Below are 21,221 nucleotides of genomic sequence, written 5' to 3'. Positions count from 1 at the left end.
ATATAACTAAGTTTGATGAATCAGTGCCCATTTTTTAAAAATCCTATTAAAAACTGGGGCACTTTCATTCATCAAACTTTACCTTTCACTCGTTTTGTTAAAATACCTTTTATCTTGAAAGCCGCTCCAGAGATTCCCCTCCTGCCGCTCGTCATTTCATACGTCAGCAATGATGAATATGGCATCCTCCAATCATGGTTTCCCCCCCAGGGGAATCATTACCTGAGGCAATCCCATGATTGGAGGAAGCCTGATTCGTAATTTTTGACATATCAAGAGGCTTGCAACAGGCAGGGTGAAGTAATGTCGTCACTTTTGAATATTTGCCGGCATTCTCACTATTGCATCGGATCCCTTTTGAATATATCGCCACCTCGCAGCACTTTCAATCATCAGGGCCTTAGAGAGTTTAGAATTTAACATTTTACTGTTCCTTAAAATAGTTCATTACTATGAACTGCACTTCTATAATATATGTACTTAGTATTTCTATGACTAATTTCAGGTATTAATTTCTATAAGTAATAATTATTTCACTAATTCTTCATTTGTTTGTTCATTTATCTTAACAGGTACAAAATAAAAAATGCAACTTTTACAAACTCTTGGTGCTCTCTTGTTGGCCATTTCATTGGTAGCAACAAATACGGAAATATGCCAAAATCCAGAGAGAACCAGCTGCGCTCTCATAACCTGTTCACCTGGGAAGGACGGATTACCAGGAAAAGAAGGGATGGAGGGACCCAAAGGAGAAAAAGGAGAGAGAGGTAGGGTTTTTTTTTAGTGACGTATTAGTTATGGTTAACCTTTTCAAATTTATTAGATCTTTAAAGATTAAAGGGACATGAAACCCAAATTTTTTCTTTCATGATTTAGAAAGAGCATACAATTATAAACAACTTTCTAATTTACTTCTATTATCTATTTTGCTTCATTCTCTTGATATTCTTTGCTGAAAAGCATATCTAGATATGCTTAGTAGCTGCTGATTGGTAGCTGCACATAGATGCCTCCTGTGATTGGTTCACTGTGTGCATTGCTATTTCTTCATTAAAGTATATCTAAAGAATAAAGCAAATTAGGTAATAGAAGTAAATTGGAATGATGATTAAAATTAAATTCTCTACCTTAATCATGAAAGAAAATGTTTGGGTATAGTGTCCCTTTAATGTCTTTACATTTGCATGTTCTTCTCTGGAACAATTAGAAATGTGTTCCTTGTCCATAAATGCAAATAGATTGTTTAATGCATCAGCTTTTAACAGTAATGTTTTATAACAGCAAATGATCCAATTTTATATAACCTATTAAACTATTAGTCACTATTTCCCATAATAGCAAGTTCCAGAGCTTTACAATACTTGCTATGAAAATGGTTCTTTATTGACAATCACATTTCCTTTACTAAGGTTGATAGGGATATCATGATATTTTGTTTGCTATACATATTTACAAGACTAGACAATCTGTTTAAATAGATGTCTAATTTAGTGTTGTTATAGAGGACAGATTTTTTTTTTTTAAAAAATCACCAAATAAATTCTCAGCTACTTTTACAATTTTGAATTAAAACAAAGTCAAAGGACCAATAAAACATTCTGATGGGCCACATGCAGGAAAGTTCATTTAAAAAAAATTAATCTGTACCTATCATAATGTCATGAATATAACAGAGTAAAAATAAAAAAACATCTTCTTCGGATTTATATTTTTCCCTAGGACCACAAGGACCAATTGGTCTACAGGGACCTCAAGGGATTTCTGGACCACCAGGATCAAGAGGAGAACAGGGACCACAAGGTCAAAGAGGAGAGAAGGGTGACAGTGGAGCTCCAGGTATTTATACTATGCAAATAATGGTAGGATGCATATGTTATAACACTAGTCAAGTAAGTATCTAAAAATAGTAGAGCGCACTCCCACCTTAAAGACAGCTACCAGGGTGCAGGCAAGCACAAATTACAATACTAGAAAAGGCATGCACTCACTGGATTTGTGCAAATAGAGTGTTCTGGTGAACTGCTTGTGCAATGCCGCCCCCTTCAGATTCGCGGCCAATCGGCTGCTAGCAGGGGGTTTCCATTAACCCGATCGTATTCGATCGGGCGGATTGATGTCCGTCGCCTCAGAGGAGGCATACGAGTTAAGGAACAATGGTCTTAAGACCGCTGCTTCTTAACTCCTGTTTCCGGCGAGCCTGAAGGCTAGCGCGGAAACAGGGACATTCAGGGCCATTTGGCCCTTAATAAATCAGCCACTGTGCCTGCACGTGCCAGATGCTCACTTCCTTGTAAGTCCTGGGACTAAAGTCCCTTTCAAATGGGGTGTAAATACTTAGAATTTTATTTTTTACATAGAGATGTTCAGGTGATATTTGCTTTTTATAGCTATGCTGCATCATTTTCAAATGCTACAACATGTGGGTATCCTGTCCCTTTAAGGGGATAATCACTATCTCAAACTACCTAAGTATCTTAATATATAAAACTATTCCCATGCTTTTGAATCCTGTTTTGTGTTGCTCCTGTGCTCAGGATATGCCCTTTGTTTCACAATAATTTGTGAGTATGAATGGAATGCAGCAGAGGCTTTTGTAGAAAATGTAATTTGTTTAATGGGTAAATAACAGAAATGTAATCTAAAATACCATTATTTTTTTCAATTAATCATATTTAGCACTTGAAGCTCTCAAAATCCAAGTTACTTCATTGGAGAGAAGGCTGACCAGTTTACAGGCAACCGTAGATGTACAGAAGAAAGGTGAGTACTGTCCTATGCATTGTAGATAATGCCTTAAATAATAAACTGTGTGAATTAAGAGATCATACTTTAATGTCATGTGATTCGACTTTAAATCTAGTTTACAACAGAAGGATGGGGGTTTCTGAAATCAGTTAAAAACTGATTTCTATTATTACCAATTCCCCAGTTTTGCATAACAACACAGTTATATTAATATACTTTTTACCTCTGTGATTACCTTGTATCGAAACCACTGCAGACTGCCCCTTATTTCCGCTGTTTTGACAGACTTGTATTTTAGCCAGGGCCAGATTGGACCACTGGGATACCGGGAAAAATCCTGTGGGCCGCCCTAGCAGAAAGAGCCTTACACAGTGAGCAGGCAAGGGAGTGGTGTTGCGACACAGGGGGGAGTTTAACACACACAAGCGGCCCAGCACATGGAGCTTAACTCAAGTTAGTAAGTCAGTAGTGGCACCCTTGTTAGGGGTTGGGGGGGGAAATCTGTCAGCAGAGGCAAACTGTGCTTCATTTATGCTTCTGTTATGGGGCACAGACCTGAATACAGCGGCTGTGAGACTGGGAATCCTCCACTTCTTGCAAGTGGATCTCACGATCACTATATGCAGGCTGCAGATAGGTGCTGCGTCTGCTATTGATTCGGCCCAGGGTGGAAGGAGGAGGGACCTCCGAGATCTGTGCTGCTAGCTTGGCTGCCTTGAATAAGTGAAAGATGACGCTATAACCTCCCGCTCCCCCATTACTTCCCCACAGTGTCCTAGTTAGCCGCGCACTCAGGAAGGAGGGAAGAGGGCGAGGGAGGCACTGCTGTCAGATAGTCAGGGCCGGATTGGGCTGGAGTTTTACCATGGCTGGGCTGGGTGGGGACATGGCTGGGAGGGTGACTGGGGTCAGGGGCAGGGCTGGAACAGGGCCGGTCTACACAAATTACTAGGGCTGGTCTGAATTCCCAGTCCGGCCCTGATTTTAGCTAATCAGTGCTGACTCATAAATAACTCAACAGGACTGAGCACAATGTTACCTATATGGCACACATGAACTAGTGCTGTCTAGCTACGAAAAACTGACCAAATGCTCCGAGAAAATAGGCGGCCTTCAATGGCTTAGATATTAGCATATGAGACTACCTAGGTTTACCTTTCAACAGAGAATACCAAGAGTACAAAGCAAATTTAATGGTAAATATAAATAGGAAAGTTGTTTAAAATTGCATGCCCTATCATAATCATGAAAGTTTAATTTTGATTAGACTATTCATTTAAACACAGCTGGCGCAGTGGTGAGCAAATTACTGACTGTGTTCAACTTAGCAGGTGCAGCACTGCAGGACTCAGAGGGACTTTTATATTCCTATGGTCAGGATGGGAAATCCATCATGCTATTAGTACTTGAGGAATCAAATTCAGCAGCAGTGGTCCATATTGATGAGAAATAATATTATATAAAAGGCATTCACAATATGTCAATTCTGTATATTATAGTAGGACATCCAGATCTTAAATTACATATTCTTTCCATTTTCTACTTGAATACATTTGTTTTATTATTTAATACACTATGATCTATTTAAAGCTTTGTAATTATGTTAATTAAATTATTATTGTGGTGAAAGGAATAGGAAAAATAGAGGTTGGTCACAATTGTTTATAAAAGTTTATGAAATGATTTATCAACAAAAATACCCATTAATTTTGTGAAAAGTAAAAAAACTGTCAGCATCGTCTTAATTACCTGCATAATATACTTTAAGGTGGCTGTTTTTCTTGCAAAACTTAAATATTATGAGCAGCTGTAATCAGGGTCAGCTCATTAATTGGACCAGGTGGGAGAACGGAACCCAGGGTGCACGTGGCATGGGTGGCACACGAGGAAAGCATATTATGTCTAATAGTGTTTGTTTTGTTGTTAGAGAAATTACACATATTATTATTAATGCGGTTTCCGCTTGGGATCACATCTGAGTCATGTGATTGGATCAAAATTGGTTTCCACTTGGGACCTAGGCAGCACAATAGCTTAAAGGGACATTAAACCCATTTTTTCTTTCTTTTGTGATTCAGATAGAGCATGACATTTTAAGCAACTTTATAATTTACTCTTATTAACAATTTTTCTTTGTTCTCTTAATATCTTTATTTTAAAAGCAGAAATAGAAAGCTTATGAGCCGGCCCATTTTAGGTTCAGCACACTGGATAGCGTTTGCATTTAGCCACCAATGAGCAAGCATAACCCAGGTTCTGAACCAAAAATGGGCCAGCACCTAAGCTTTACATTTTTGTTTTTTAAATAAAGATAGCAAGAAAATGTGATAATAGGAGTAAATTGGAAAGTAGCTTAAAACTGCGTGCTCTATGTGAATCATTAAATTAAAAAATCGGTTTAGTGTCCCTTTAAGCCAGCTGTAGCTGTAATTCTTTTAGTGATGTTTTTTTAATTTATTTTTATTCTAAGCTAACAGTGTGTTTTCTTGCATGTAGCTAATATCTTAAAAATAGCTATATTCTTTTTTTATTATTATTTTAGCACTACTGTTCTCAAGAGGAACAAATGCTGCAGACAAACTCTTTGTTACAAATGATGTGGAAGACAACTATAATACAGCAAAATCAACTTGCGTAAAGGCTGGGGGTCAGCTGGCCTCACCACAAAATGCTAATGAGAATCAAGCTGTGGCAGCAATTTTGTCACAATACGACAAGTCAGCATACCTGGGTATAAATGATATACAGACAGAAGGCAGCTTTAGGTACCCAAATGGGGAAATTGTTTCCTATATTAACTGGGATAATCGTGAACCCAACAATGACCATGGAGTAGAAGACTGTGTGGAAATGTATAAAAATGGAAAATGGAATGATAAGAATTGCAATGAAAAACGTCTGATAATATGTGAATTTAGATAAAATGATTGATGTCTACCAGTACATACAAAATTATCAAAAGAAAGCAAAGCAAAGACAAAAAATATAGAATCATAATGCATTTATTAGTTATACATCATAATAATTGTGATATATTGTTGAAAAAACAGACTCTCTCTCTGTCTTAAAGGAATACTAAACCCAAAATTTTTTCTTTCATGATTTAGATAGAGAATGCAATTTTAAGCAGCTTTCTAATTTATTCCTATTATCAATTTTTTTTGTTCTCTTCCTATCTTTCTTTAAAAAAAAAGCAGGAATATAAAGCTTAGGATTTTATGTTCAGCACCCTGGATATTGCTTTCTTATTGGTGGCTACATTTAGCCACCAATAATCAAGCGTAACCCAGGTTCTGAACCAGAAATCGTCCGTCTCCTAAGCTTCACATTACTGCTTTTTAAATAAAGATAGCATGATAACAAAGAAAACTTCATAATAGGAGTAAATTAGAAAGTTGCTTAAAATTGCTGCACTATGAATCATAAAAGAAAAAAATTGGGTTTAGTGTCCATTTAATGTTTTCCATATATTATTATCATGTAGCCTTCTTTGTAGCTAATTCATCTAAATTATTGCTACTGACAGCTCATTGGGATGCAGAAACATTCCATGTTTTGTCATTTGTATGTTTTCTTTTATTAACTTACTAAAAAACTATCCTAGGCAACATCTTTACGCTCCAGCATGGGCGTAGAGCCTCTGTAAGCTTTTATCTTCCCCACAATGGGTTGTGGGTTCCCAGTACATGTATCATTTGCCTGAAGGCCAAATTGTGTTTGTTGATCATTGAATAACACCATGTTTTAATTCAAATAAACAAATAAGTTGATTTTATCAGCACTTTGGGCTACATTGTTTTATTTTCTATAATATTATTGTCTGGGCAACTTCTATTATCTGTCTTTTCATTTCAGATTTACAAAATCAAACTCATTTAATAAAACTTTATTTACATTTTTATTTTCTAAGGCACTTGTATGAAAACAATTTACAACTTTTGATAATCTTCTAGGAAGAGGTAAAGGGATATGAAATTCAAAAGTTTTTGTAATTCTTTAAAAAAGTTTTCAATTGATTTCTATTATCAAATTTGCTTTGGTCCCATAGTATTCTTTATTGATATCTAGGGAAGTGTCTGGAGTGCTGCTTGGTAGAAATCAGTGCTGCCATCTAGGGCTCTTGCAAATGGATATAATTCTTGCAAAACTGCTGCCATATAGTGGTCCAGACACGTGCACGCCCCTGACTTACATCCCTGCTGTTCAACAAAAGAAAATACTGAGAGCAAAGAAAAATTGATAATGGAGTTAAATTAGAGAGTTGTTTAAAAAGATAGATTATCCTTTTATTACCTATTCCCCAGTTGTACATAGCCAATATGTTTATATTAATACACTTTATACCTCTGTGATAACCTTGTATCTAAGCCTCTGCAGACTGCCCCCTTATCACATGGCTATTTATTTTTTAGCCAATTAGTGTTGTGTCCTGCACAACTCCATGGGAGAGAGCACAATGTTATCTACATGGCACACATGAAGTCTCCTGTTGTGAAAAGCTAATAAAAAAAGCATGTGATAAGAGGCTGTATGTAGTGGCTTAGAAACAGGCATACATTTAGAGGTTTAAATGTTATAAAGTATATTAATATAACAATTTTGGTTGTGCAAAGCTGGGGAATGGGTAGTAAAGGTGTTAGCTATCTTTTTAAATAATAACAATTTTGGTGTAGACTGTCCCTTTAAGTAGCAGTGGTCAGCATCTTGCAGGCTAGCTCATGCAAACCTTCTCTGCTGGGGCTCTGACGCTGCATCCACTACTTCATAAATGAAGCCCTAAATCTTTCCTTCTTGATTCCTCTACTCTAGTTTTCCTACTTTTGGAACATACTCATACAAACCTTCCAATTAACCCCTTCGTGACCAGAGCACTTTTCCATTTGTTGACCGTCTGGGACCAAGGCTATTTTTACATTTCTGCAGTGTTTGTGTTTAGCTGTAATTTTCCTCTTTCTCATTTACTGTACCCACACATATTATATACCGCTTTTCTCGCCATCAAATGGAATTTCTAAAGATACCATTATTTTCCTTATATCTCATAATTTACTATAAAAAACATATGAGGAAAAAATGGAAAAAAACAGACTTTTTCTAACTTTGACCCCCAAAATCTGTTACACATCTACAACCACAAAAAAACACCCATGCTAAATAGTTTCTAAATGTTGTCCTAAGTTTAGAAATACCCAATGTTTACATCTTCTTTGCTTTTTTTGCAAGTTATAGGGCAATAAATACAAGTAGCACTTTGCTATTTCCAAACCACTTTTTTTTTTCAAATTTAGCGCTAGTTACATTGGAACACTTATACCTTTCAGGAATCCCTGATATCCCTTGACATCATGTATATATTTTTTTTAGAAGACATCCCAAAGTATTGATCTAGGCCCATTTTGGTATATTTCATGCCACCATTTCACCGCCAAATGCGATCAAATAAAAAAAATTTTTTTCGCAAACTTTAGGTTTCTCACTGAAATTATTTACAAACAGCTTGTGCAATTATGACACAAATTGTTGTAAATGATTCTCTGGGATCCCCATTGTTCAGAAATAGCAGACATATATGGCTTTAGTGTTGCTTTTTGGTAATTGGAAGGCCGCTAAATGCCACTGCACACCACACATGTATTATGCCCAGCAGTGAAGGGGTTAATTAGGGAGCATGTAGGGAGCTTGTAGGGTTAATTTTAGCTTTAGTGTAGTATAGTAGACAACCTCAAATATTGATTTAGGCCAAATATTGATTTAGGCCAATATTTCATGCCACCATTTCACCGCCAAATGCGATCAAATAAAAAAAAACGTTAAATTTTTCACAATCTTAGGTTTCTCACTGAAATTATTTACAAACAGCTTGTGCAATTATTGCACAAATGGTTGTAAATGATTCTCTGGGATCCCCTTTGATAAAAAATAGCAGACATATATGGCTTTGGTGTTGCTTTTTGGTAATTAGAAGGCCGCTAAATGCTGCTGCGCACCACATGTGAATTATGCCCAGCAGTGAAGGGATTAATTAGGTAGCTTGTAGGGAGCCTGCAGGGTTAATTTTAGCTTTAGTGCAGAGATCAGCCTCCCACCTGACACATCAGACCCCCTGATCCCTCCTAAACAGCTCTGTTCCCTCCCCTACCCCACAATTGTCCCCACAATCTTAAGTACTGGCAGAAAGTCTGCCAGTACTAAAATAAAAGGTATCGTTTCAATTTTTTTTATATTTTTAGCATATTTACATATGCTGCTGTGTAGGATCCCCCTTTGCCCCAAACCTCCCTGATCTCCCCCCCCCCCCCCCCCCCCCCCAAACAGCTCTCTAACCTTCCCCTCTACCTTATTGTCCTCCATCTTGGGTACTGGCAGTTTACAAAAAAAAGATTTTTATTTTTATTTTATTTTGTTCTGTAGTGTAGCTTCCCCCCCAAAGATCAACCCCCCCACCCCCTCCCAGATCCCTTAGATCCTTTTTATATAACTTCCCTCCCCTCTCTCTCCCACTTTTCTCAAAAAAAAATTATGTAGTGTAGCGGTTCCCACCCACTCCCGCCCTGTGCACGTGCCCCCCCCCCGCCCCCCCATGCACGTGCCATGCCCCCGCCCCCCATGCGGTTCCCACCCACTCCCGCCCCACCCACTATCCCGCCCCCCTCTTGCATCAACCATGCATCGGTTGCAGACCACCCGCCTCCCACGTCGGCTCCCACGCACCAACGAGTGGCTCTCACTGCATCGGTTGGGTAAAAAGGGTATTGCAGAGATGCCTGAATACCGAGGCATCACTGCAATACTCTGGCAGCAGCTGGAAGCGATCAGCATCCCTTCCAGAGCTTCAAACCCCAGAGGACGTGTCAGGAACTTCCTTGGTAGTTAAGGGTGTTTTTTTGTAGGACATTCCTGGCACGTCATTGGTCGTTAAGGGGTTAAAGAGACATGAAACACAAAATTTATCTTTCATGATTTAGGTAGAACATACAATTTTAAACAACTTTCCAATTAACTTCTATTATCAAATTTTCTTAATTATCTTGGTATCATTTGCTGAAGGAGCAGCAAAGCCCTGCTGGTTTCTAACTGAACACATGGGTGAGGCAATGAATTCTGTATATATATATATATATATATATATGCAGCCACCAATCAGCAGCTAGAACCAAGGTTCTTAGCTGCTCCTGAGCTTTGCTAGATAAACCTTTCAGCAAAAGATAAAAAGAAAAGGAAGCGCATCACGTAATAGATAAAGAAGGAGTGGCGAGACTAGATGCAGACTCGATCACAGAAACCTTCAGAGTGTTCTATGAAACGCTGTATAACATAGCACATAATGAGCAGGGGGGGGAGAGCCAACCACGCCCGTCACAAGACGATGCGGCGATGCTAGAATACCTGGAGGGTGTCGATCTCCCCAGCCTGACAGAGCAGGAGAGGGATACACTAGATACCCCGATCTCGACAGCGGAAATTAAGAAAGCGATTAAAGACCTCCCTTTGGGGAAAAGTCCCGGACCTGATGGTTTCGGACTCAAATACTACAAAACATACGTGCATGAGTTGGCTCCTATCTTGGCAAACATGTTCAATGCCTTACCCGAGGTGCCCAAACGCCCGAGCTCCATGTTGGAGGCCTACATAACTGTAATCCCCAAGCCAGGGAAACCGCAGGACATGCCCCAGAACTTCAGACCCATCTCTCTCCTAAACTCTGATGTTAAGATCCTGGCGAAGGTCTTGGCTATCAGAATTAATAAACTGCTTCCTGACCTGGTATCACCTGACCAGGTGGGGTTTGTCCCAGCCCGTGAGGCAAGGGACAACACCCTGAAAGTGCTTCAAATGATCACGCATGCCCAAATACACGGAGCGCCACTCTCCCTGGTCACTACAGATGCTGAGAAAGCATTTGACCGGGTGAGATGGTCGTTCATGAAACACACGCTTCAAAAATTCGGATTTGGAACTAAAATCACAAATATGATCATGTCCCTATACTCCTCCCCTAACGCAAGAGTTAGGGTGAATGGAACACTCTCCGACTCGTTTAACATTAACAACGGCACTAGGCAGGGCTGTCCCCTTTTGCCGCTCCTCTTCGCACTCACGATTGAGGTCTTGGCGAGTAAAATCAGAAACAACCCGCTTATCAAAGGGTTCGCGATAGGCAGGAAAGAACAGAAACTGTCCATGTACGCCGACGACGTACTACTATCTATCTCAAATGCCCCGGATTCGCTACGGGAAGCCATGTCAGAGTTTGTGGCGTTCGGAAGAGTATCAAACTTCCTACTCAACCCGCAAAAATCAGAAATCCTGATCATCAATTGCCCGATTAAACTGGCACACAACTCCATAAAATACCTAGGGATCATGCTTACCCCCAATTTAAAAGAGACTATAGAGATTAATTATAAAAACATTAGGGATGAGATCGTAAAAGACTTAGCCAATTGGAAAAATAAAACCATCTCATGGATGGGACGTATTGGAGTGGTTAAGATGAATATCTTACCGAGGGTGTTGTACGTGATGCAAACAATACCTATCTCCCCATCCACGCAATACATACAACAATTACAGAAAGCTATAGAAGTCTATATATGGAACGGCATCAAGCCACGTATCAGAAAGCATACCACATACTTACCCAGAGATGGGGGAGGCTTGGGGGTGCCTCTGCTGACAGAATACCAAAGAGCAATCTCTTTACAGAGGTTGGTGGAGTGGAGCCAAAACATGCGCAATAAAGCCTGGGTCCAAATTGATAACGATATCCTGGGACGGGGGAACATTGGTTCGTTGGCATGGATTTCTGCCAAGGGCAGACCAACTGACATTGCACTATACCCTTTGATAGCACAGGTGTTTGAGGTATGGGACAAGACGCTTCTTAAAGAGCCACACATATCCACGCTCCACTCGCCAAATACTCCAATTAGAGAAAACCCAGACTTAGGTATGGAGTTTAGACCTCACATGGTAGGCGAATTCCATACTCTCGCAGAGTCATCCATAGTCAACATCATGCACCAAGGAAAATTAAAAACACAAACTGAATTATCGGAATGGGCACCCGAGATTTTTACATCCTGGTTCAGGGTTGCTCAGATACAACACTATATAACAACACACCAAGACAAAACAGCACTGACCAGACAAAAAACATTCTACGAGACGCTATGCACAATGACACAGACCCCCACACACCTAATCTCACAACTATACAAGAATCTGCTGACAAAAGGAGGAACCACCCTGCCGTCCTATACTGCCGCATGGCAAAATGAGCTTACACAAGACATCGAGGCAAAAGAATGGACTAAAATTTTCGCTAAAGCGAAAAAGGCTTCGGTTTCTATGAAAATCCAAGAAACTCATTACAAGCTGATGAGCAGATGGTACATGACACCCCACAGACTGCACAAAATATATCCACATGTAGACGGGGGATGCTGGAGGGGATGTGGGGAAGAGGGAACATTACTGCATATTTGGTGGACATGCCCTCATGTACGCCCATTCTGGGAGGAAGTGTTAGGAGAAATGAGCAGGAAGCTAAAGACCATAATACCACCAAAACCTACGTACCTAATATATCACAAACTCCCCAAAATGGTAGGAGAGGACAAGTATCTGCTCCTCTTACTGATGCTAAACAGCGCCAAAGGCCTGATACCTACACACTGGAAAAGGGCGCAGGGTCCGACTCTGCAGGAATGGAGGCACAGAGTAGGCGAACTACTTAAGCTTGAACGGTATCACTACCTCAAATTAGGGAAACTAGACACCCATGAAATGATGACACTGATTTGGGAGGACAGGGGCTATAATATGAGAAACAATAAATGACTAACAATACTACAGACCTGCAGGGCTTAGGAGACGCTTCAGGCACCACCCTGCCACTCCTAAACACGCATTTCATCTCCCTCCGCTCACCCTCCCCCCTTATAATTTTTTTTTTTTTCCTCCCCCCCCTCTTACCTTCTCCACTCTTCTTTCCAACCTCTACTAAATCTCCCTTCTTAGTTATCTCAGCCTTAAGAAATAGTGAATAAGGCTATAATGTTAGGAACAAGGCGAGACCTGGTGGAATGTAACCAAAAGCCGGGTACCTACTGTTGATATGCAAGTTATGATCCTGACGTTAAGTTCCAAAGTTAGATTTAATCAGTTAATAGGAATTCTATCACTCTGCGAGCTCTCCAGCTGGCAGAAGCAAGCTCAAAGTTATGGACTCACCTAACTATAACAGTAATAATGAAGAGAAACAGACTGTATGATCTTGAGATATCAACTCTGAACTTTGAACAACCTCAAGACTATCACAACGCTATACTGTATATTACGATATGTATGTAATGAATACTGTCCTAAAGATTGTACCCAGTGGTTCGGTTGTTCCCATCTTCTCTTTAATAAAGCTTGTTTCAAAATTAAAAAAGAAAAGGAAGCAAATTAAATAATAGAAGTACATTGAAAAGTTGTTTAAAATTGTAGTCTCTATCTAAATCATGAAATAAAGTTTTTGGGTTGCATGTCCCATTAAAATAAATTCATTGATTCTCTGTAAGATTAGTACTTGTTTACTTGTATCATGGTTGCTCAATAATAATTATTATTATTTTGGGGTGGGGGGACTTGTAAATTTGTATTAATAAATAAAACATTTAATATATGTTGAAATGTGTCAACAAATAATCTAGATGTCTTGTTTGACTGTTTTGTTAGAGTCTACTTATAGTATGATCTCTGAGCAATAGGTAATAGCTTTTAGAACTATACGAGATCCATGTTTTGGTCTGTGCAACCTGCAACAGTTCTGATTATAACAAGCAAAACCCCAACATGTACACAACAGAGTTCTAATTAAAGTTGTATGCACTGAGATGAGCAGTAATTGCTGTAATCTGTATGCCTGAAAAATAACAGCTTAGCTTGGTGCCTCTCTTTCAAAACAGTGATCCCACAAACATGGTAGGTAATTTACCTATAGGGTGAGTATATTGCCACTTTAAAGAGGGACACATATGAAAAATACATATGTCAGGGTTCTTATACAAAACATTTCTTTAAAAAGCCCTGAAAACAGCCTTGACATATGTATGTTTCATATGTGTCCCTTATTAAAGAGATACACCCTATTAGGCAAAAGCCTAAACATTTCTTACATTTATTAAAAACATAGGGGTCTTTCCAATAAATCATAATTCTTTTGCAGTTAATCAAATTACTTTTTTTGTTGTAATATTTTTAAGGAACATGAAATCCAAGATCTTGCTTTCTTGATTCATTTCCTGCATGAAAATTATTTATTTTTCCCCCCAATTTACTTCTATTCTTAGCTATGTTTCATTCTCTTGGCTAGCTGAACACATTGAGCAGCTCCTCCTCCTAAGCCTACCTGGGTATGTGTTTAAACAAAGGATGTCGAAAGAAGAAAATTAGATCATAGAAGTATATTGGAAAGTTATTTAGAATAGCATGCTCTATCAGAACCATGAATGTTTTATTTTGAATTTGCTGTCATTTTAACCTATTCAAAATCAATCTAAACCTCTGCAATAATCCAATTTTTTAATTTCTAAAAATGCATTAATTCTAAGAAAACATCCCTATTAATTTCCAAGTGGATAACTGGACAATGTTGAAGTCAATCACAAAAAAAGTCAGCGACTTTTCAAATTCTGTGCCTTAAAGAACCTTCAAACCCTTAAAAACACATTTTGAATCTTTCAACTGGCATTTCTTGGCTGTTTTAAACTTTAAAGGGGCACTCAGGTTAAATTACATTTTCATTATTCAGATACAGAATGTAATTTTAAACAACTTTCCAATTAACTTCCATTAAAAAAAATGTGCACAGTCTTTTATATTTACACTTTTTGAGTCACCAGATCCTAGTGAGCATGTGCAAGAATTCACAGACTAGATGTGTATGCATTTGTGGTTGGCTGATTGCTATCACATGGTACAAGGGGAGTGGAAATATACATAACTTTGAAAATCTACTACTCATTTGAAGTTCAGACTAAGTGCTATTGCATTTTCTTGTTATCTTGCATTGGTTGATTATGCAAATCTAATGTGTTGACTGGTCATTTAAGTTTTAATCATTACGTTTTTGAGCATAATCACTTTTCTTCTTATTATTATTACTATTATTATTATTGTTATTATTAAAAGCTAAATATAAAATCCAAATCATTCTTTTAAACTATAAAAATTGCAAAACAAATAAAATCATGAGAAAGTTTATTAATGGTTTTACTGAAGTGTGTGAATGCTAATAAGACAGATAATATCAAATTACTTATTGCACAATTGGTGTGATATCAATGATTGACAAAAAGTAAACTGCAGACAAGTATAATATACATCCATGATCGGTATCAAATTAATTAGCTGGCATGTGTCACATTTGTTTTGGCTGTGTGCCTTTTCCTTCCCTGAAGACTTGTGGAAATTCTTGCAAGACCTAATAATAGGATTATTATACAAAAAAAATGATAGAACATACAATTTTAAAGAACTTTTCAATTTGTTTCTATTATCAAATTGTATTTGTTTTATTCTTATCCTTTGTTGAAATGCAGGAAGTTAAGTTCAGGAGTGTGCACGTGTCTGCAGCACTATTTGGCAGCAGGTTTGCAACAATTTTATACATTAGCAAGAGCACTAGATGAAATGATGCAAAGGCACTGAGAAACGCATTGCTCGTGATGTTTTTAATAAATTATTTTTACTTGATCTCTGCTACATTGCGCTTACTATCCACTTGGTAGTGAAAAGTGTTCCATCTGTTTTCCTTAGAGAGTGTGAACTTGATCCTAGGAGGCCTGGAGCTTAACTTGAAGCGTTCCACTGCTAAAGGAGGGCTGTATTCCAGGACTGCTTGAAGTATTCCACTGCTAAAGGAGGGCTGTATTCCAGGACTGCTTGAAGTATTCCACTGCTAAAGGAGGGCTGTGTTCCAGGACTGCTTGAAGCGTTCCACTGCTGAAGGAGGGCTGTGTTCCAGGACTGCTTAAAGCATTCCACTGCTGAAGGAGGGCTGTATTCCAGGACTGCTTAAAGTGTTCCACTGCTGAAGGAGGGCTGTATTCCAGGACTGCTTGAAGCGTTCCACTGCTGAAGGAGGGCTGTATTCCAGGACTGCTTGAAGCGTTCCACTGCTGAAGGATGGCTGTATTCCAGGACTGCTTGAAGCGTTCCACTGCTGAAGGATGGCTGTATTCCAGGACTGCTTGAAGCGTTCCACTGCTGAAGGATGGCTGTATTCCAGGACTGCTTGAAGCGTTCCACTGCTAAAGGAGGACTGTGTTCCAGGACTGCTTGAAGCGTTCCACTGCTGAAGGAGGGCTGTGTTCCAGGACTGCTTGAAGCATTCCACTGCTAAAGGAGGACTGTGTTCCAGGACTGCTTGAAGCGTTCCACTGATAAAGAAGGGCTGTGTTCCAGGACTGCTTGAAGCGTTCCACTGCTAAAGGAGGGATGTGTTCTAGGATTTCTTTAAGTGTTCCACTGCTAAAGGAGGGTTGTACTCCAGGACTGCTTGAAGCGTTCCACTGCTGAAGGAGGGCTGTATTCCAGGACTGCTTGAAGCGTTCCACTGCTAAAGGAGGGCTGTATTCCAGGACTGCTTGAAGCGTTCCACTGCTAAAGGTTGGCTATGTTCCAAGACTGCTTGAAGCGTTCCACTACTGAAGGAGCCCTGTGTTCCAGGACTGCTTGAAGCGTTCCACTGCTGAAGGAGCCCTGTGTTCCAGGACTGCTTGAAGCGTCCCACTGCTAAAGGAGGGCTGTGTTCCAGGACTGCTTGAAGCATTCCACTGCTGAAGGAGGGCTGTATTCCAGGACTGCTTGAAGCGTTCCACTGCTGAAGGATGGCTGTATTCCAGGACTGCTTGAAGCGTTCCACTGCTAAAGGAGGACTGTGTTCCAGGACTGCTTGAAGCGTTCCACTGCTGAAGGAGGGCTGTGTTCCAGGACTGCTTGAAGCATTCCACTGCTAAAGGAGGACTGTGTTCCAGGACTGCTTGAAGCGTTCCACTGATAAAGAAGGGCTGTGTTCCAGGACTGCTTGAAGCGTTCCACTGCTAAAGGAGGGATGTGTTCTAGGATTTCTTTAAGTGTTCCACTGCTAAAGGAGGGTTGTACTCCAGGACTGCTTGAAGCGTTCCACTGCTGAAGGAGGGCTGTATTCCAGGACTGCTTGAAGCGTTCCACTGCTAAAGGAGGGCTGTATTCCAGGACTGCTTGAAGCGTTCCACTGCTAAAGGTTGGCTATGTTCCAAGACTGCTTGAAGCGTTCCACTACTGAAGGAGCCCTGTGTTCCAGGACTGCTTGAAGCGTTCCACTGCTGAAGGAGCCCTGTGTTCCAGGACTGCTTGAAGCGTCCCACTGCTAAAGGAGGGCTGTGTTCCAGGACTGCTTGAAGCATTCCACTGCTGAAGGAGGGCTGTATTCCAGGACTGCTTGAAGCGTTCCACTGCTGAAGGAGGGCTGTATTCCAGGACTGCTTGAAGTATTCCACTGCTAAAGGAGGGCTTTATTCCAGGACTGCTTAAAGCATTCCACTGCTAAAGGAGGGCTGTATTCCAGGACTGCTTGAAGTGTTCCACTGCTAAAGGAGGGCTGTATTCCCGAACTGCTTGAAGCATTCCAATGCTAAAGGAGGGCTGTATTCCAGGACTGCTTGAAGCGTTCCACTGCTGAAGGAGGGCTGTATTACAGGACTGCTTGAAACGTTCCACTGCTGAAGGAGAGCTGTGTTCCAGGACTGCTTGAAGCGTTCCACTGCTGAAGGAGCCCTGTTTTCCAGGACTGCTTGAAGCGTCCCACTGCTAAAGGAGGGCTGTATTCCATGACTGCTTGAAGTGTTCCACTGCTGAAGGAGCCCTGTGTTCCAGGACTGCTTGAAGCATTCCACTGCTAAAGGATGGCTGTGTTCCAGGACTGCTTGAAGCGTTCCACTGCTAAAGGAGGATTGTGTTCCAGGACTGCTTGAAGCGTTCCACTGCTTAAGGAGGGCTGTGTTCCAGGACTGCTTGAAGCATTCCACTGCTAAAGGAGGACTGTGTTCCAGGACTGCTTGAAGCGTTCCACTAATAAAGAAGGGCTGTGTTCCAGGACTGCTTGAAGCGTTCCACTGCTAAAGGAGGGATGTGTTCTAGGATTGCCTTAAGTGTTCCACTGCTAAAGGAGGGCTGTACTCCAGGACTGCTTGAAGCGTTCAACTGCTGAAGGAGGGCTGTATTCCAGGACTGCTTGAAGCGTTCCACTGCTGAAGGAGGGCTGTATTCCAGGACTGCTTGAAGCGTTCCACTGCTAAAGGAGGGCTGTATTCCAGGACTGCTTGAAGCGTTCCACTGCTAAAGGATGGCTATGTTCCAAGACTGCTTGAAGCATTCCACTACTGAAGGAGCCCTGTGTTCCAGGACTGCTTGAAGCGTCCCACTGCTGAAGGAGGGCTGTGTTCCAGTACTGCTTGAAGCGTTCCACTGCTATTGAAGGGCTGTGTTCCAGGACTGCTTTAAGCGTTCCACTGATAGAGAAGGGCTGTGTTCCAGGATTGTTTGAAGCATTCCACTGCTGAAGGAGGGCTGTATTCCTGTACAAGATGCAAGTCCATCGGGCAACTCTGAGGATCCGGCTTGCCTATTATGCATATTATAGTGTTTTTCTACATGTGAGTAGAACAAATATTATCCCATTGTATACATTTTTGGTACAGTCTGTCTACCCTAGGAGGCGCCTTCTATTTTCTAGAATTTTCTAATTAGCATGTTTAAACATCTACTAACATCAGATAAACCATTAATAAATCTACTCATGATTTTATTTGTGTGCAACTTTTATAGTTTAGAAGTGTGATTTGAATTTTATTAGTAACTTTTATTAATAATAATAATAATAATTATAGTAAGAATAATAGTCATACAAATAATAATAATAGTAATAACAATAATATGAAAAGTGAGCATGCTCAAACACGTTAATATTAAAACGTAACTTTGAAAATAGCCAAGAAATGCCACTAGAAATAGGCACAAAAAAAGGGGGCTTAAAGGGACAGTTTACTCAAAAAATTTCTCCCCTTTAATTTGTTCCCAATGATCCACTTTACCTGCTGGAGTGTATTAAATTGTTTACAAGTAGCTCCTTTACCCTTATATTGGCATTTGAAATTGTTGATTTAGCATGTGGTATCCCCACCTATTCTGAAAGTTTGTGGCCGAGCGTACCAGCTATAGATAAGCTTTGTAAACACAGCCAGCAGAAGAAATTACACTCCCAGTGCGATATAGCAGAGATAAGGTAATAAAATGTTGATTTTCCATTGTTCTCTCAAAGTATTGGTGATTGTTTAAGGACAGATATAAGATTAAGAAACATGTTTATGTGCACAATGTGATACAGTAATGAGATCGCATTATACCTACAAGCTCAACCTATTTTATTAGGCTGTGGCTTCAAAACACAAAATCAGAGCTTTAATATACAGAAATAAACCTTAAAAAGCTCATTTTCATACATTTTTTACTCTGCAGTTGGTAAAAAAAGCAATTGTAAACACATTAAGGGAAAAACTATTTTACAGTATACTGTCCCTTTAATTTGACAAATCCAAAACTCCTTTGAGACGCTGCTTAAAAATGATTGATTTCAATAACATAGTCTCTGCTAAAAGGTGTGCACCAGAAATACTTCTTTAAGTGAATAAATAATAATAAGCTTATCAAGTGAGTTGGAAGCCTGAGTGTGAGCTAGCTGGACAGCTCTGATGTTTCAGCCCGTACCTATTGCACAATTGAGTGCTTCTCGTTTGTGAGTATATTTCCATGGTTGGTTTTTTGGATTCCCGAATTACACCAACATATTTCACCATTGGAGCTCCCTCTTTCTTTTTCTAATTCACAGATTTAAATAACATAGTCCAGTTATCTGCTTTGAAGGTATAAAGGATGTTTTCTTGGTTTTAATGAATTTTAAGAGAGTGAAAAAGTTTAAATGAAACATCCATGATTCATATAGAGTAAGCATGCGCATTTATTTTATTACAAATGCATATTCATTAACAAAACTTAAATATTCGTCTTCTTTTCACAAAATCAACATCTGAACGAATGTAGCATGAAATTAAACAAAAAATAATGAATAATGATGATTGTTATGATAATGGTTTCCTTTAAATAGTTAAAATACTTACCTTTAGCGTGCTGGAGAGCCACGCTAACCCACTCTTCTTTTTCACAGAGCCCCAGCGCTGCTAATATGAGGCTAAGCACGGCATCTCCCAGGGACTACACAAAAAGAAAAGGTCCTAGTGCAGGCTCTGGGATTCGCCACATCTAGCTTTGGAACATTTACATTTGTTTAAAGAAAATTAATGCAAAAGTTCCACGAATGGTCAGTATTTGTTTAGTTTAAACGAGATGAATACCGAATAGCACAGGATATGAATATTCAAAATATAGTATTTGGAATATTTGGAAAAAAGATTCGACCAAACCGAAAATTTTGCACATGTCTATTTAGAGAATGCAATTTTAAATAATTTTACAATTTACTCATATTATCTAATTTGCTTTGTTCTCTTTGTATCTTTCTTTAAAGAGTAAACCTAGGTACGCTAATTAGATCTGAAGTGCGTGCATGTGTCTAGATTCTATGGTCTTTGCAACTATTTGTAACATTGCTATAAACATTTTGAAAACACTGGTACAGATGGCTAAAGACACGTGCACGCTCCTGCTCCTTCAACAAACAATATCAAGGAGACTAAGAAAACTCGATAATAGAAGCAAAATAAAAAGTTGCTTAATATCCCATGCTCAAGCCCAGTCCATTCAAGTTTTTGCTTTAATGCCCTTTTATTTCTGACATTATCTCAGAGCTCATTAAGTATTTCCGTGACACTTTAGGTGGAAGATTGAAATCCATCCAGAGCTGATCAGATCAGGATAATTGATTGCCCTCGTCTTCTGCGCCCAAGCAAGGGGCAGCATTGCATCAACGGATTATGGGCAAGATGATATAAACTTTGCCAGCTCAAACCTACTTTTTCTCACAGACTCTTGCAGGGCTGACCCGGTGGAATGATCATAAAAAAGGGGCAGTCCCTGTGAGTTGCGAGATGGCTCCTATTAAAAGTAATGAAGCTCGTTGGATAGGGACACTTCGCTTCTTAGTGTGAGGTTAGCAGGGAGCAGGAGAAGCACTTTAAAATTAAAATCCTGCAGCCAATATAACTCATATTATTCTGCTTTCTGTGTATAGCATTTTACATTTGCCTATATTTTAGTATGCATTTGTTTTCCTATTGCGGTTATAAGTGTTCAAATTGTTTTGAGAAAAGCTTGCCACCTTTTAATTGGTGAAAAAAAACTGTGAGATCTGCAGTGCAAAAATCTTTATAGAATTACACTGGGATTAGAGAGACATTCCCATGGAACTTCCATTTTACAAAAAAAACAAC

The 21,221-nt window shown here is 39.6% G+C and overlaps 1 protein-coding gene across 1 annotated transcript; it reads left to right on the top strand.

Annotated features, from left to right (window-relative positions):
• Nucleotides 1-586: 586 nt before the first annotated feature.
• LOC128640388 (pulmonary surfactant-associated protein D-like) lies at nucleotides 587-5,667 on the top strand. The gene is made up of 4 exons (XM_053692880.1): nucleotides 587-767; nucleotides 1,720-1,836; nucleotides 2,677-2,760; nucleotides 5,288-5,667. The coding sequence occupies exons 1-4, from the start codon at nucleotides 587-589 to the stop codon at nucleotides 5,665-5,667; spliced, it is 762 nt and encodes a 253-aa protein (XP_053548855.1).
• The last annotated feature ends 15,554 nt before the right edge of the window (nucleotides 5,668-21,221 follow it).

The sequence above is a fragment of the Bombina bombina genome, chromosome 9, assembly GCF_027579735.1.
Source record: "Bombina bombina isolate aBomBom1 chromosome 9, aBomBom1.pri, whole genome shotgun sequence".
In the NCBI taxonomy this organism is placed as follows: domain Eukaryota; kingdom Metazoa; phylum Chordata; class Amphibia; order Anura; family Bombinatoridae; genus Bombina; species Bombina bombina.
Note: the sequence above shows the minus strand (reverse complement) of the source record. Positions and strands in the feature narration are given on the sequence as shown.

Excerpts from the sequence above, each read along its gene's own strand:
- LOC128640388 (XM_053692880.1), top strand. The coding sequence starts at position 587 with ATGCAACTTTTACAAACTCTTGGTGCTCTCTTGTTGGCCATTTCATTG. Across the intron at positions 768-1,719 it reads AGGAGAAAAAGGAGAGAGAG|GACCACAAGGACCAATTGGT; the intron begins GTAGGGTTTTTT and ends ATTTTTCCCTAG. Across the intron at positions 2,761-5,287 it reads CGTAGATGTACAGAAGAAAG|CACTACTGTTCTCAAGAGGA; the intron begins GTGAGTACTGTC and ends TTATTATTTTAG.